The sequence below is a fragment of the Heterodontus francisci genome, chromosome 9, assembly GCF_036365525.1.
Source record: "Heterodontus francisci isolate sHetFra1 chromosome 9, sHetFra1.hap1, whole genome shotgun sequence".
Classification (NCBI taxonomy): Eukaryota; Metazoa; Chordata; class Chondrichthyes; order Heterodontiformes; family Heterodontidae; genus Heterodontus; species Heterodontus francisci.
The window spans coordinates 102,268,696-102,286,962 of NC_090379.1; the positions used below are offsets into that span (position 1 = coordinate 102,268,696).

The window sequence follows — 18,267 nt, forward strand, 5'->3', positions numbered from 1 at the left end:
CACTGAGTTCTGCAATCTCTCTCCATTTAAATAGTATACTGCTTTTCTATTCTTCCTGCCAAAGTGGACAAGTTCACATTTTCCCACATTATACTCCATATGCCATATTTTTGCCCACTCGCTTAACCTATCTATATCTTTTTGTAGACTCTTTACCTCCTCTTGACAAATTACTTTCCTTTCTATCTTGGTGTCATTGGCAAATTTAGCTACCAAACATTCGGTCCTTTCATTGAAGTCACTGATATAAATTGTAAATAGTTGAGGTCCCAGCACTGATCCCTGTGGCACTCCACTAGTTACAGCTTGCCAACCCGAAAAAGATCCAATTATCCCTACTGTCTGCTTCCTATTAGCTAATCAGTCCTTTATCCATGCTAATATGTTAGCCCCTACAGCATGTGCTCTTATCTTGTGTAGTAACCTTTGATGTGGCACCTTATCAAATGTATTTTGGAAATCCAAGTACACAACATCTACATGTTCCCCTTTATCCACCTTGCTTGTTACTCCCTCGAAGAACTCTATTAAATTACCTAAACACGATTTCGCTTTGACAAAACCATGTTGACTCTGTCTGATCCCATTATGATTTTCTAAGTATCCTGCTATAACCTCCTTAATAATGGATTCTGGTAATTTCCCCATGACAGATATAAGGCTAACTGACCTATAGTTTCCTGCTTTCTGTCTCCCTCCTTTCTTGAATAAAGGTGTTACATTTGCTAATTTCCAATCCGCTGGGACCCTTCCAGAATCTAGGGAATTTTGGAAGATTATAACCAAAGCCTGTACTGTTTCTGCAGCCACTTCTTTTAAGACTCTAGGATGCAGGCCATCTGAGCCTGGGGACTTGTCAGCCTTTAGGTCTAATAGCTTTCCCAGCACCTTTTCCCTTGTGATCGTGATTGCATTAAGTTCTTCCCTGCCTTTCACCTCTTGATTTTCAAGTATCTTTGGGAGGTTTTCTAAGTCTTCTACAGTGAAAACAGACACAAAATACCTGTTCAATGCCTCAGTTGTTTCCTTGTTTTCCATTTTCAATTCCCCGGACTCACTGTCTGGAGGAGCAACACTAGCTTTAGTTACTCTTTTCCTATTTAAATACTTGTAGAAACTCTTACTGTCTGTTTTTATATTACTAGCTAGTTTTCCCTCATACACTATTTTCTCCCTGTTAATTATTTTTTCATCATTCTTTGCTGGTTCTTAAAATCTGTCCAATCTTCTGACCTACCACTAATCTTTGCAGATTTGTACAGTGTTTCTTTTAATTTGATACTATCCTTAACTTCCTTATTTAGCCACGGATGGTGTGTCCTTCTCAAAGAATCTTTCTTTTTCACTGGGATAAATCTTTGCTGAGAGTTTTTAAATATCTCCTTAGAAGTCTGCCACTGCATCTCTACTGTCCTATCTTTTAACCTAGTTTCCCAGTTCACTTTAACTAGCTCTGCCTTCATACCCTTGTAATTATCTTTATTTAGGTTTAAAACACTAGTCCTAGACCTGCACTTCTCCCTTTCAAACCGAACGTGAAATTCTATCTTGTTATGATCGCTGTCACCTAGAGTCTCCTTTACCATGAGGTTATTGATTAATCCTGTCAAGGTCTAGAATAGCCTCCTCCCTAGTTGGCTCTAGAACGTACTGTTCTGAGAAATTGTCCTGAATACACTCTATGAATTCATTTGCCAGGCCACCTTTGCCAATCTGATCCGCCCAATCTAAATGTAGATTAAAGTCACCCATGACCCATGATAGTGATATATATATCATTCAGAGGGGCATGATAGTAATCTATATAACACTGTATATATAATTCAGAGGAGTCTTGATGGTAATGTATATAACACTGTATAAATCATTCAGACAAGTCTGGATGGTAATATATATAAAACGCTGTATGTATCATTCAGAGGGGTCTTTATGGCAATATATATAACACTGTGTATAGCATTCAGAGGGGTCTGCATAGTAATATATATATAAAACATCTTGTATATATCATTCAGAGGGGTCTGGACAGTAATGTACATAATACTGTATATATCATTCAGAGGGAACTGGATTGTATAGAACATTGTATATATCTCTCAGAGGGGTCTGGATCGCAATGTATATAACACTGTATATATAATTTAGAGGAGCCTGGACAGTAATATATATAACACTGTGTATATCATTCAGAGGGGCCTGGGCAGCAATGTATATAACATTGTATATATAATTCTGAGGGGCCTGGATCATAATGTATATAACAGAGTATAGAGTTTTGGTCTCCTTATTTAAGGAAGGATGTAAATGCTTTGGAGGTGGTTCAGAGGAGGTTTATTAGATTGATACCTGGAATAAGTGGGTTGTTTTATGAGGAAAAGTTGGACAGACTGAGCTTGTTTTCACCGGAGTTCAGAAGAGTGAGGGGAGACTTGATTGAAGTATATAAGATCCTGAACAGTCTTGAAAAAGTGGATGTGGAAAGGATGTTTCCTCTTGTGCGTGAGTCCAGAACTAGGGGGCACTGTTTTAAAATTAAGGCTCACCCTTTTAGGACAGAGATGAGGAGAATTTTTTTTCTCTCAGAGGGTTGTGCGACTTTGGAACTCTCTGCCTCAGAAGGTGGTGGAGGCGGGGTCATTGAATATTTTTAAGGTGGAGGTAGATAGATTCTTGTTAGGCAAGAGAATCAAATGTGATCGGCGGTAGATGGGAGTGTGGAATTCGAGACACAAACAGATCAGCCATGATCTTATTGAATGGCAGAGCAGACTGGAAGGTCTGACTGGCCTACTCTGCTCCTAATTCATACGTTCGCATTCAATGGAGTCTGGATAGTAATATATATAACACTACATGTATCATTCAGAGGGGTCTTTATGGTAATGTATATAACACTGTATATCATTCAGAGGGGCCTGGATAGTAATAGGTATAAAATATTGTATATGTCATTCAGAGGACCTGGCGAGTAATATATATAATACTATATATATAATTCAGAGGGGCCTGAATTGTAAAGTATATAACCCAGTGCATATTATTCAGAGGTGCCCAGACAGTAATGTATATAACATTGTGTATATCATTCAGCAGTGTGGCCATTATAGTGTGAAAGTGGGAATTCTCCTTTACTTATATATTTTGGAGTGTGAACCACTCATCAAATCCAATTCCCTTTCCCCAACCATAAAACAAGAGCTTGGTGTGCCACACTCCATCATTTGGCCAGAGGCTCGGTGATCTGCCTCCACTGGTTCTGGGCTTCCCAGGCATTTTTGTTACCCAAACATATTGCAATACTGGGTTGACATACAGCATGGTCCCCATGTCTGACCGAGGCGGTGTGACGACTCCCCCATCGCATCCAGCTGCTTCTTCTGGTAAGGAGTTGTGCATCAGGTCAATGACCTGGCCACAGAATAAGGGTCTTTGTTCGGGAAAGAACCCACAGCACACAAAAGCAGTGCAAGAATTAAGGTAGGAAGGAAAGAAAGGAAAAGACTTGCATTTATATAGCACCCTTCATGATCTCAGGACATCCAAAGCACTTCACAGCAAAACAAGTACTTTTGGAAGTGTAGCCACGGTTGTAATGTAGGAAATGTGGCAGACAATTTGCACACAGCAAGCTCCCACAAACAGCAACAAGTGATAATGAACAGATAACCTGGTTTTAGTGATGTAGTTTGAGGGAGAATTATTGGCCAGGGCTCCCCTGCTCGTCTTCGAATAGTGCCATGGGATCTTTTGCACTTACTTGGGAGGGAAAACGGGCCTTCTTGTTCTGGTGACTGCCTGGATCTGCATGGGTATTTTAAAATCGAGGCACGGCCAAACTAGGAGCCGATGTAGTGGAGACGGTTGATAGTTCAGAGATGGAAATAGGCAGCCTCGGTGCTGGAGAGGATATGGGGTCAGAGGCTCAGCTCAGGGTCATATGATCATCGGCTCAGCTTGCATGTGTTATTTTTAGATCTGTACTAAACTATTTGTTTTAAGTGAGTTTGTGTGTGCTACGGTGCTACGGACCAAAAGCTGGAAAGTTGGATTAGGCTGGATGGCTGGTTTTTGTCTGGCACAGACTTGATGGGCCAAATAGCCTCCTTTTGTGTGTAACTTCCTATGATTCTATGGCTGGAATTTTTTGTTGGGCAGGAGGCTCCATCCACCGGCCGAAAATTCATGGTGAATCCACCTCTGCCGGGCATGGGGAGCAAGGCTGGGAATTTTTGCTCCCCAGGCCTTTAATTGGCCTTGGGCAGGACCTCCACCTCCTTGAGGCAGGAAGTCCCCCATAATGGAACTGCCAGCCAATCTGCAGGCCGGCAGCTCTTAAGCAGTGTCACTGGCAGCGGTGTCCACTGCTGGGACTACACCCAGCCATTGGAGGCAAGAGGAAGAATGGCCCCGGAACTAAGGTTTTTAGGGCTTTGCCGGCGACAATCAGCTGGGCCCTGGGGAGGCAAAGGGGCGGTCGGTTAAGGGGGCGGGGGAGTGTTGTGTGTTGGGGGCGGTTGGGGCTTTGAGGGCGGCCCTCCACGGCGCATAGGGTGCCTTATCAGGAGGGTCCCCCACCAGCTCGCAAGAAGGCCACCTGGTTTCACCAGGCAGGGATTTTGAGGCCTCAGACGTCCGCCGGCTAAGGATAAAATACCAGCGGCAGTGGGAGGAGGCCTGTAAGTGCCAGTTAATTGGCCACTTAAGGGCCTTGATTGGCCTGGGGTGAGCGTGCTGTTTCTCGCCACTGCCGCCCCCCATAAAATTGAAGCGGGGGCAGGAAGGGGTCAAGAATGGCCCCCACCCTGCCTCCCACTCAATTCTAGCCCCCCCCCCACCGCCACCAGCCCACTCGTTTGGGGGGGACGTAAAATTCCAGCCTATGATTCTCTATGAAGAGCCAGGAGGTTCTCCCTGATGTCCTGATGAATATTTATCCTTCAACTACTATGAGTAAAACAGATTAGCTGGTCATTATCACATTACTGTTTATTGGAGTTTCCTGTGTGCAAATTGACTGCCATGTTTCCCACATTACAACAGTGACCACTGCTGGTTAGCTCAGCTGGCGAGATGGTAATACAGAAAAACACCAACAACATGGGTTTAATCCCTGTACCAGCTGTGGTAGTTCATGGAGGCCTGCCTCCTTGTCTTGCCCTATGATTGAGGAGTGGTGCCCCTCAAGCTATATGTTACCAACTATCTCTCTCTAATGGAGAGAGATTCCTTTGGGACTATGGCTGCAACAATAGTTCAAAAATATTTAATTAGCTGTAAAGCATTTTGAGATAGTGTAAATACAAGTTTTACCTTTTTTGGTCCTCTTGCTGCATTGGAAGACTCACCTCCCTTTTTTGCTGAACCAAACAAGCAATGAGAACCTGCAATAATGTGTTTGGACACACCCTACTTCCCTTGGCCCTTGCTTGTTCTGATTGCTAACTGAATCAGTCCTACACCATAGGTGTTAATGGAAAGAAAGGCATATTTCAAGTCATGTTGCAACATGAGATTTGATAAGAATAGTGTTGTAATGTAGGGCAAGATCTATCCTGATCAGAATCTGTGGAATAGCATTGTGGTGAGTTAACGAATAAGTTCAGTATCTGAATACAATAACGTCTGGAATTTGGATCTTGGTCCAGTGGGATGAATACACTGGAGATTTAGTTACTTGTACAGTCTCACGTCAATTTTAGGCAGTTGATTCCCAGTTGATCTGCATGTTTGGGTGTTCACAATCTAGCTATACAGTTGAGTGCAGAATTAATTACAGGAATGCTGTTGAGTAGTAGATCATCAGATCATATACACTGTAGAGTTTTAGGGCAGGATTTTGTGGCTTCATGAGGCAGGATCAGAGGCAGAGGGGCACGGAGTATTGCGACAGGTTGCAGGGGGTCGGCTGGGTGGAGGGCTTGCTGCCTTCCCGTTGCCAAGCAATCTTCCTGGGGCGGGATAGGCTGACAACAGCCTTCCTGCTCGGAGGGCAGTTGAGGCCCATAAGTGGCCTATTAACAGCTGATTAAGGGACTTTACCCACCACCACTTGGATCTTACCTTGCAGCACGAGGTGCCCTCCCTGGCTTTCCCTCATCTGTGGGCAATTTGTGGCCCAAGGAAGACCCCTACTGGGAACCAAATCACCCTCTCGGACCCTCCTCCTCCTGGACTGCAAGACCGCCCCCGAGCCTGGGCCTTCTGGACTGGTCCTGGTGACCCCGACTCACCTACCTCTTGTCCGGGGTTCCAACGCTGGGCCTGGGTCTGAGGCCCACGCAGCACCAACAGTGCCCACCGCTTTTGGTGGCGCTGCCAATACTGCTGAGCTGCCGGTCCTCTGATTGGCAGGCAGCTCATGGAAGCGGGATCCCTGTTTTTAAAGGGACGGAGATCCCGCCTCCTGAAACTTTGATTTAAAAAGACTGGAGGATTGCTTCAGCAGTGTGGGGGGAACCATGAAAAGGCAGTGGCGGGATTCCCCCCCCCTCCCCCTTTTTGACCCAGTGCTGGGAACCCCGCCTCCAGCACAAAATCCAGCTCTTAATATCTCACTTCATAAGATTACATAGAATTTACAGCACGGTAACAGGCCATTTGGCCCAACTGGTCTATGTCGGTGTTTATGTTGCACTCGAGCCTCCTCCCGTCCTATTTCATTTCACCCCATCAGCATATCCTTCTATTCCTTTCTCCATCATGCACTTATCTATACTGCCCTTAACTGCATCATTGTTATTTGCTTCAACCACTGATGTACTATATCAAGCTATGGACTTTCAATCTATGTATGGTGGTGAGCATCAATCCTTCAATTGACATACTCAGTTGGGTGTAAGACTCTGAGTTGATGTTTGTTGTTGAGTTCTAGGCAATATATTGGCCTTGAGTTTCCACGAGCACAATTGGCTCAATATCGGCCAAACCCGTGCAAAAGATCGAGGAATTTCAAGCGCAAATTACATCCAGCATAAATCGAATTCCCATGATCTTATCTGCTGGTTTAAAAAACATTCTTATATATACAAAAGCCTATTTTTTAATTTAAATTTTTAAAAATACTATGTTCTAAAACACTGCCCAGTGGCACTGCTAGACTTTACTTTTGGTGATAAGCAAATAAATTTGAGTGGAAACATGAGCAATATTAGATTAGATTAGATTAGAGATACAGCACTGAAACAGGCCCTTCGGCCCACCGAGTCTGTGCCGAACATCAACCACCCATTTATACTAATCTGACACTAATCCCATATTCCTACCAAACATCCCCACCTGTCCCTATATTTCCCTACCACCTACCTATACTAGTGACAATTTAGAATGGCCAATTTACCTATCAACCTGCAAGTCTTTTGGCTTGTGGGAGGAAACCGGAGCACCCAGAGAAAACCCACGCAGAGAGAACTTGCAAACTCCACACAGGCAGTACCCGGAATCGAACCCGGGTCCCTGGAGCTGTGAGGCTGCGGTGCTAACCGCAGGCACTAACTATTCACCTTGCAAACCAATACCAATTTTGAGCACAATGTATGCCTGGATCGGTGATTGTGCCCAAAGCGGAAACTCTTGGCCATCATTTTGTATAACAGGTTGGTGATCAATGTGTTTTGTTTAGTATTAAGTCTTCAACACATGTACCGTGTTGAGTGCCAGACTCTTGATTCCTATACTGTGCTCAGAACTTAAGTTCTCATCCATTCACACAAATGAGTACTAAGCTGTCAGTTAGTACTCTGTTAAATACTAGGCACTGGCCTCTCAGTCTGAGAAGAGGGAATTCTCTGATTAAGCCATTCCACCTCCCTACATCTGTCTCCTTCTTTAAGATGCTCCTTAAATCCCATGGACTGCAGCGGTTCAAGAAGGCAGCTCGCCATCCCCTTCTTAAGGCCAATTAGGGATGGGCAATAAATGCTGTCCTAGCCAACGATACCCACATCCCAGCAATGAATTAAAAAAAAGCACAATGGCAGGTGCGTGTGTTTGCTTACAAACCTATTGAGTGAAATATGCACTTGTGCGTTGCTGCACCTGTTTTGTGCTTGAAGCTGCGCAGGGCAGGTTGGCTCACAGATAATGAAAAGAAAGGGAGGAGCTGCTGTACGTGGAACTTTAAAAAAAGTTCCCACAAGAATCACAGCAATGTCATGCTGGAAACTGTGACCTCACGCTGGGTCCAGCGGCTGCGCACAGGCAGGGAGCGAGGTGAGTGGTAAATATATATGAGAGGGGAAAGGGATCTGCCACTTTACAAGTAAAGTAACTTTTCTGTTGTTTTCTCTCTTTCTTTTCCGACTCATGCTGGGGTGGAATGTTCGAGGTGAAGTCAATAGCTTCAGGTACCTTGTCCAAATGATGTGAGGCTAGATGGTGAGCATTGGCCAGCTGTTCAACTGTAGAGGGCATCATGGTTGATGTCAACTCTGTCTAACCATTCCACACAGCTGCTCTTTTCAATCAGTGGTCACTGAATAGAGATCAGGAGCAAGAGCTCTGACTAATTTTCTCTTGCTCTGACTAATTTTCTCTTGCCCTGACTCAGTAAGGCAAATTGCAGCACCTCCAATTCTGCCCCACCTGGCACAGAATGTACCAGAGTTCGAGCCTGGTTTCTTCTTGGTCTGTATTCAATTCTACACAGGGCACTGCCTGCACTAATATTCCAGAGAACATGAGCCCAGATTCCACCATGGCGCTTTGAGACATAACTCTATAGTGGGCGGCACCGCAGCCTCACAGCTCCAGCGACCCGGGTTCAATTCTGGGTACTGCCTGTGTGGAGTTTGCAAGTTCTCCCTGTGTCTGCATGGGTTTTCTCCGGGTGCTCCGGTTTCCTCCCACAAGCCAAATGACTTGCAGGTTGGTTGGTAAATTGGCCATTATAAATTGCCCCTAGTATAGGTAGGTGGTAGGGAAATATAGGGACAGGTGGGAATGTGGTAGGAATATGGGATTAGTGTAGGATTAGTATAAATGGGTGGTTGATGGTCGGCACAGACTCGGTGGGCCGAAGGGCCTGTTTCAGTGCTGTATCTCTAAACAAAAATCTATAGATTGCTTATTCAGCATGGTAAGGATTATTTGTTGTGTAACCGTATGGAGGAGTTCCTTCCTGTAGATTCAGATGGACATGGATTGTTCATTTTGCAACTGATTGCATGCCACCATTATCATTATGTACTGCTAGGCTGCAAATAGCTTCTTCAGTATAATGTGACAAAAATGCCTCTATTGTTGTTTCCTCTACAATTCCCCATTAAATTAGAGGCCAGTCAAACAGAGGCCTACACGTGCTGTTGGAGGCACATGCATAGCAAATCAGGCAGCTATCATACAACGAAAGCACACATGACCTTTTCTGTTTAGTTCTGAAACAATCGTACAGCGAGTTCCTGTTTTGAATGGAGTGACATTTGTGGAGCTCAGCAACTGAGCTACCACAGCATTTGCATTTAAAATGTCTGGAGGAAGTTGTAGCAGAAAAACAAACTGACAGCTCGAGCCTCAGGTGGCATCGGAGGTCCAGGCACAAAATGAGCATGTATTGTACCTACCACCTGAACGTCTTGCTAACTTTGCTAAACCACTAATGCAGCTGTATTTAAATGTGCTATGTTCTGTTTTAATTTGGGAATCACTATGAATTTCTAGACTAAAGGCTAGACTGCAGTGGTGTTAACCCTTAAAGGCCCAACTGTTCAGTAATTTTATAAATTGTAGCCCCTAAAAGTTACAGCTAGGGACACTTGCACACAAAGACGAAAGGTATTAATTTTGAACTACCTGTCTGGGATTTTTACAGGTTGATTTTAAAATAGTGGGGAGTGGAATTTCAGACTAAAGCATGAAGTAATTTTCCCCTAATATCCCACAGCAATATTTCAGGAACCTATCCTTTGTAGAAACTACTATAACCAGTTGATGAAAATTATTTTTTATATATATCAAGGATGGCCTTAATGTTGGGACAGAGACTACAGAAGCTTTCTCAACAGAGGATGAGGAGAGATCGGATCGAGGTGTTTAAAATGCTGAAGGGATTCAGTAGGATAGATATGGAAAAACAATTTTTTCCAGATGTGTGGTACCCAGAACTGGACAGTGCTCTAACTGGAGTCTAACCATAGCTTTATATTGCTGTAACATAACTTCCACCCATTTTGTATTCTATTTAGCAATCCATTCTAAAACTTTCTACTCATTGACAGTAAAAAACAGACTTGAAACCCGTTATAACTATAGGACTTCTGGTGTTTAAATCCTGCCCAAGCTAATGGGATGAAAATCTCCCCCTTCCTCAATGTAAGGGAAGCGAGTTTGTGCAATCTCAATCTAAAACTGCAAACTAAATGGCACTATACCGTCTCATTAAAAAAAATGCTAAAATATCTCTGGTGAAATACAATATGCTGAGATTGGAGTTCTGATACGTTGTTGGAAACAATGGAAAGGAGATTTTATCCATCATCCTTCCTGTACTTGACCTCATAATTGAAATCTGATGGGCAGATATTGACCATGAGTTAATGATTACTGTCTCAAACAATCAGATTGCTTACTACATCTACATCTTGTCTGAAGAGAAAGGTGAAAGAGCTATTTTTGCACGTTAGCAGCATAAAAGCATTAGAAATAGGATTAGGCCATAAGGCCCCTCGAGCCTGCTCTGCCATTCAGTAAGATGATGGCTAATCTGGTCTTGGCCTCAACTCCACTTTCCTGCCTGTTCCCCATAACCCTTGACTCCCCTATAGTTCAAGAATCCACCTAGCTCAGTCTTAAATATATTCAATGACCCAGCCTCCACTGCTTTCTGGGGTAGAGCATTCCAAAGATTCACGACCCTCTGAAAGAAGAAATTCCTCTTCATATCCGTCTTAAATGGGAGACCCCTTATTCTGAAACTGTGCTCCCTAGTTCTAGATTCCCCGTGAGGAGAAGCATCCTCTCAGCATCTACCTTGTCAAGCCCCCTCAGTATCTTATATGTTTCAACTAAATCAGCTCTCATTCTTCTAAACTCCAATGAGTATAGGCCCGATATGCTCAACCTTACCTCATGAGGAAAATCCTTCCTCTCTGGAATCAACCTAGTGAACCTTCTGTTTACATTTAAATTTTCTATTGTGATGAATGGAAGAGCATTGAGAGTTGGAGACTGAATGTCATCTGTTGTCTGTCTGTCACATCCCACTGTTTCTGCTCCTTTATCTCGTTCCACTCTTTCACATATCCTGCATACAATCCAACATGGATGCTCTTGCTACGTGAATGAGGCTTTAGTCTAGAGATGCCAAGAACTCCGACAGAGGAGAGGCCTTAATTTCTCTCATCCTGTTTTGACAGAATAAACCCTGGAGAAAGGCTAAAACGATGGTGCACTGCTCACCTTTCATGGTCTCCTTCAAGAAGCGATATTCATGGATTCAACTGGCTGGACATCCAGGTAACTGACTTCTGACCCACTTTAATCCAGAAGTAGAATTCATTTGAGAATGACATTTTTCTTGTTGCTTTCTTCTAACTTGCTATTGTAATTAAAGAAAGAACTTTTTTATTGTAAGCAAAGAATGAACTTGCATTTATAAAGTTCCTTTCACCACCTCAGGAAGTCCCAAGGTGCTTCATAGCCAATGAAATACCTTTGAAGTGTTGTAATGGAGGAAAACGCAGCAGCCAATTTGCACACAGCAAGGTCCCACATTTAGCAACGTGATAATAATCATATGATCTGTTTTAATGAACTTGGTTGAAGGATAAGCATTGGCCAGGATACTGGGGAGAATTCCCCTGCTCTTCTGCAGAATAGTGACATGGCATCTTTTACATCCACTGGCAGACGAGGCCTCAGTTTAACACCTCACACGAAAGACAGCACCTCTGACAGTGCCACACTCCCTCAGCATTGCACAGAAATGTCAGCCTGGATAATGTGCTCAAGTCTCTGGAGTGGGACTTGAATCCACAACCTTCTGACTTAGAGGCAAGAGTGCAACTGGCTGAGCCCCAGTAATTGGCTTATTTCTGTGGCAAGTCTTGCAAAGATAAATTGGATTGGTGTTAACAGCCAGAGCAAAGAGATTTCAAAAATAATATACTGCGCCCAGAAACATTCCTGAAATTGTATTGGTGAGTAAAAATATTCACACTAAATTTTCAGTTTGTCTTGGTGTGAATTAATGGTTGTGTGGATGTCAGTTTCCCATCTCATGGTACTATGGGCAGCTGTGGTAGTGGATCCCAGTATGAGTCTCGGATACTCTGGTCAGGGTTCTCACTTCCTGTTTACAGTGTTCTCCGGTGTCTGTGGGCGGTTATCTTGATCAATGTGAAGGACAAACTGTCCCCACAATCAACATCATCAACTGAGGTCAGTCTCTTAAAATAAAGCTCAACTCAACCCCCCACCACCCACACATCCCCCCCCTCACTTTAGCTTGCAGTCAATGTAGCAAGACAGTGGCCCTGAATTTATTAGCCTTGCACCAGGTTATTAAAATAAGGCCAGCACTTACTCCCACTGATCACATTGGGCTGGAATGCTTACTGGGCTTTAATAGAGCTACACATTCCTCCTGATCCTGCCCAGAGATCTCCACCCCCATCTCCCGATCCTGTCCAGAGCTTCCCCCCTGCCTCCCAATCCTGTATAGTTCTTCCTCCCTGTCTCCCAATCCTTCCAAAGCTTCCCCTCCCACTCCCGATCCTGTCCAGAGCTTTCCCACCCTTCCAATTCTGCCCTCCCTCTCAATCATGCCCAGAACCCTTCCCCCTCCACTGATGGCAGGGGACAGTCCTCATGGGTTCTGGCTGTGGCCTTCTGCCAACAGATGCCCACTCATGTCCACTGGGCAGTCAAAATGGCCAGGTGTCAGGCAAGACTCAGAAAATATTTATTTTAGTGAGGCCCTGCCGTTAACATCAGCAGGGCCTCCAGGTTGACAACCTCACTGAGTGTGTCACCTGCTATTGGGGCTTCCCCGCATCCTCCCTCCCCCCGGCAGTGTGGGCACAGCACTGCCAATGTCCACGTTCACCAATGGAGCCACAAAGCAGCACCCAAGCTGGAATGTCAAGGCAAAGACACAATGAGGGGCCCAGGGAGGTTCTTCACTTACCTGCTGCTAGTGGTTTAAGGAATCACCAGGACTATAAAACCCACATTGTTGACTCTGTAAATAAGGTTGGCAACCCTTCAGGATTGTCCTGGAGTCTCCAGGAATTGAAGGTTAATCTCCAGGACACTGCTGGGAACAACTGGGAAGAAAAATCACAGGGGCATTAAAAAAAGTAATTTTCTCTCAACACTTTTGTTTTTAAAATAGTTTCTCTCCACTTACCCTTTCAAATCCTTTAATCATTGTAAACACCTCAATTAGATCACCCTTTAATGTTCTGTATTCAAGGGAATCTGCGCAATCTGTCCTCAGAATTTAACCCTTTCTGCCCTGGTATCATTCTGGTGAATTACAGAGCAAACTGCTCCAATGTGGATGAATTGTGATGAATGAAAGCAGAGGTAAGGTCAATGATCAATTTGGACGAACATCAGCTTTAGACAATCAAGAAGGTTCTGATATTGATCTTTGAGAGGATCACAAGTAAGCATGGAGAGTTCTTGCACACTTGACGAATCCTCGTTGACACCAGAGCATGTTACAGGACATTGCCACTAATGCACACGCACACTCAAAAGGTGTCTCGTTCTGTTTGTCACTTAGGTAGTTTCAAGGCAGGGGATGGTGGGAGGATCCTGAAGAAGTACTGTGAGAATGAGAAGCTGTGCTTTGAGCAACTAAAAATGGATTTGCTAGCTCCCTTCGTACCCCATTACCATGGCATTACTGATATAGAAGGAGAGCAGTACGTGCAGCTGGATGACTTGTTGGCCGAGTTTGACAGCCCGTGTGTCATGGACTGCAAGATGGGAATAAGGTAGGTGACAATTTTTGTGTACTCAGCATAGGCATTTCTGATGAACTCGGATTGACCATCCTCCCATGAAGGAAAATAAAGACTTGCATTTATATAACATCTTTCATAGCTCTTTACAGCCAGAGAGGTGCTTTAGAAGTGTAGTCACTGTTGTAAAGTAGGAAATGTGTCAGCCAATTTGCTGATTTAGATATAGGACTACACCTGACTTCTTTATTAAACCAAGCACCAGGGTTTTTATTTACCAACAAACTTAGGTGAAAGGCCAAGGTTCATAGTGCAGGATGCTCTCTGTTTCCTCACAAGGGCAACAGTGAACGTGTATGCATGTTCCCCTTTTATTCTTGACACACATCATGATGATCCATTGTGCTGGGAGTTGAGACCATCTGAACTGGCTATTGAAAATTAACTATTCCATGCTTTCCTGGCTGGCCTCCCACCTTGCACCCTTGAGCTTGTCCAAAACTCTGCTGCCCATATTCTAACACGTACCAAGTCAGGTTCCCTGTTCACCCCATGCTCGCTGACCTACATTGTTTTCAAGTCCCTCCATGGCTTTGTACCTCCCAATCTTTGTATCCTCCTCCAACTCCACAAGATAGTTGCAGTCCTCCAAGTTTGGCCTCTTGAACATCCCTGATTTTAATTGCTGCACCATTGGCAGCCTTGACTTCAGCTGCCAAGGCCCTAAGCTCTGGAATTCCCTCCCTAAAGCACCCCAACTCTACCTCTCTTTCCGCCATTAGGACGTTCCATCGAACCTTTCACTCTTTTACCAAGTTTTTGGTCACATGTCCTAACAATCTCCTTACGTGGCCTGGTGTCAATTTTTGTTTGATTGGCACTCCTGTCAAGTGTCTTGCGATATTCTACTACATTAAGGGCCAAATTTTTTGTGCCCCCTGCTAATTTGACGCCATTTTTAAAGGGCTGTCAGCCCTACCGGGAAATTTAAATATTTAGAGGTGAAGTGAATAAAAATAAATACATTTTTTGCCCCTCTCCCACCCCCTATAACAATTAAATTAATTATTTTCCCTTTTCCCCCACAAAACACTTCCCTTTACAATCTGACTTCTTCCCCCTCCACCGCCCCAAATTTTCATCTTCAAACCTTCCCACCATCCCCTATACCGATGATGTTAATTTGACCCCCCCCCCCCTCCACACTGATAAACTTACCTAATCCCCCCTCCCCACCAGTGTGGTGCTTCCTTTACCCAGATGGGGATCCAAAGGCGCAGGAGTGCCGGCCACTGGGCTGAAGATTGCAGCAGGACATCAGGCAGCGATGTGAGTTTCAGTAATTCATTCTTTTTATTTATTTAGATATTCAAATTGAGGTTCCGTCGCCAAGCGGTGGTGGGGGGGAGCCGCCATGAAGCCTCACCGACGCCGGCACTATCGGGCTGGCCCTCCTGGCATCGGGGTGCGTGGCGGTCCTCTCCTGGAGACACTTTCAGGCTCCCCTGCCACAGAACCTGACTCCTGGGGGAGAACGAAATCCAGCCCTAAAATTGCTATTGAAATGCAAGTTGTTGTTGTTGAACAGGGCCCAGCCCAGTGAGGCACTGAACTAGGGTAGACCAGTGACCAACTGGACTGGGACCAGTATTGTGGCTAACTGGACTGGGATTCGTATAGTGACCAGCTGGGCTGGAAATGGTACATGGGCAAAGTGGAATATGATTTGTCAAAGTGACCTGCTGCTGTGCAAATGATACAAAACACTCAATTCAATCCAACTCAGTGAGCTTTCCATTTACTGAGAGTCCCCAAGCCACTTGAGTTTGCAATGTTTAGAAGCTGATTGGAGTATTTACAAGTCATCGCACTTCACTCTAACAAGCCTGAAGCAGCAGTCGTACTGGTTTAGTTTCTTGAAGCTATGACAACTCCCAACATAGAACCACAGACAACCAGCACTTCTGTTTTTTTACTGCAGCTTCCAGGTTGTTTCTCTGATTGGTTGGTTTGTAGAATGCTAGCTCACAAGTAGAGATAAGAAGAGTATAGCTGACAGCTCTGTAGATCTTTATCGGCACCGGATCTGTGTTTCCCCTCTAGGTCTCCACTGCTTGAAAACCACAAAAATCTTATCAAGCTTGTTTGCTTCTAGCGATCCCATCGACCTCCCTGTTATGTCTGAGTTAATTTTGAGTTTTCACATTTTATGCTGTAACTACTGTACAACAAGGCACAGTACTAGAACATATCTTCGTGGCCAGTATCTGGAGCACCTCCATAAACATGGTGATCCGTGTGGAACATACAAGAACACAAGAAATAGGAGCAGAAGTAGACCACATGGCCCATCGAGACTGCTCCACCATTCAATACGATCATGGCTGATCTTGGGCTTCAATTCCACTTTACTGCCCGCTCCCCATATCCCTTGATTCCCTGTGAAACCAAAATTCTGTCTATCCCAGCCTTAAATGCATTCAATGATGGAGCATCCACAACCCTCTGGGGTAGAGAATTCCAAAGATTCACAACCCTTTGAGTGAAGTAATTTCTCCTCATCTCAGTCCTGAATGATTGACCCCTATTCCTGAGACAGTCCCCATGTTCTAGATTCCCTGACCAGTGGTAACAATCTCTCAGCTTCTACCCTATCAAGCCCTTTCAGATTCTTGTATGTCTCAATTAGATCGCCTCTCATTCTTCTAAACTCCGGAGAATATAGGCCCAATTTACTCAGCCTCTCATCATAGGACAACCCCCTCATCCCAGGGACCAATTTACTAAATCTTCACTGCACTGCCTCCAGTGCAAACATATCCTTTCTTAAATTTGGAGACCTAAACTGCACACAGTATTCCAGGTGTGATCTCACCAAAGCCCTGTACAATTTTGGTAAGACTTCTTTATTCCTGTACTCCAATCCCCTTGCAATAAAGGCCAACATGCCATTAACCTTCCTAATAGCCTGCTGTACCTCGCATGTTAACTTTGTGCGTTCCTTGTACGAGTACCCCCAAGTCTCTCTGAACATCAACACTCACAAGTTGCATACCTTTTAAAAAATATTCTGCTTGTCTATTTTTACGACCAAAGTGAACATCTTCACACTTCCCTACATTATACTCCATTTGCCATCTTGTTGCCCACTCACTTAACCTGTCTATATCTCTTTGCAGCCTCTCTACATCCTCCCCGCAACTTACCTTTACACCGAGCTTTGTATCATCAGCAAACTTATATTACTTACAAGATACATTACTCTCTGTCTCTTTATCCAAGTCATTAATATAGAGTGTAAATAGCTGAGGCCCCAGCACTGATTCTTGCGGCACTCCACTAGTCACCGCCTGCCAACTTGAAAATGTCCCATTTTTGCTCTCTCTCTGCTTCCTGTCTGTTAACCAATCCTCTATCCATGCTAATATATTATCCCCAACACCATGAGCCCTTATCTTGCCTGTTAATCTTTTATGTGGCACCTTGTTGAATGCCTTTTGAAAATCCAGGTATACTACATCTACTGGTTCCCCTTTATCTACCCTACTAGTTACATCCTCAAAAAGCACTAATAAATTTGTCAACAGGATCCCCCTTTAGTAAAACCATGCTGATTTGTTCTAATCATACTATGCTTTTCCAAGTGCAATGTTAAGACTTCTTTAATAATAGTTTCCAGCGTCTTCCCAACGGCAGATGTTAGGCTAACTGGCCCTATAGTTCCCTGTTTGCTCTCTACCTCCTTTCATGGAACATGTGGAAACAGAAGTGTCCACAGTCCATTCATCGTGTCAGATTCAGCAAAGCCTAATCAGCACTGCGCCTTCAGCAGGAGAATGCATGAAAACCAGTTCGCCTGGACCTCTGCCTCACCTTTCGGCCCTTATGTTGTATGATTGCCTTTAAGAGGGATGTCGCTTTAAGATCTTAGTATGCTAATGAGCGAAGTGCCAGGATGTAGTCCTATGACTCAAAGCTGGAGTCACTCTGCAACTGTAACACCCAGAGCAAGGTTCTGTAGTTAGCTCTGTACTATACATAATAGTTTAGCTGTAATAAACCTATTTGAGATCTTCAGCTAACTGGACTCCATGCATCTCATTTATGTTGCATCAGACAACATAAAAAACTCATTACACCTTACAGAGTGGCTCAGTGGCTCTTGCCTCTGAATCAGTGCTTGTGGATTCATACACCCAGTCCAGAGACATGAGCCCATAATCCAGGCTAACACTCCAGAGCAGTGCTGAGAGAGTGATGCACTGTTGGAGATGCTATCTTTCGTCTGAGGCGTTAAACCCAGGCCCCATCAGCCATCTCAGGTGGACATAAAAGATTCTCTGGCCACTATTTCAAACAAAAG

The 18,267-nt window shown here is 44.3% G+C and overlaps 1 protein-coding gene across 1 annotated transcript in view; it reads left to right on the forward strand.

The window, feature by feature from the left end:
• The window catches only part of itpka (inositol-trisphosphate 3-kinase A), a 77,419-nt gene that overhangs the window by 42,041 nt on the left and 17,111 nt on the right, over window positions 1-18,267 (forward strand). The window contains exons 2-3 of the mRNA XM_068039610.1: window positions 11,349-11,448; window positions 13,724-13,937. Coding sequence (XP_067895711.1) covers window positions 11,349-11,448; window positions 13,724-13,937 — 314 coding nt within the window. The remainder of the gene's footprint in view (window positions 1-11,348; window positions 11,449-13,723; window positions 13,938-18,267) is intronic.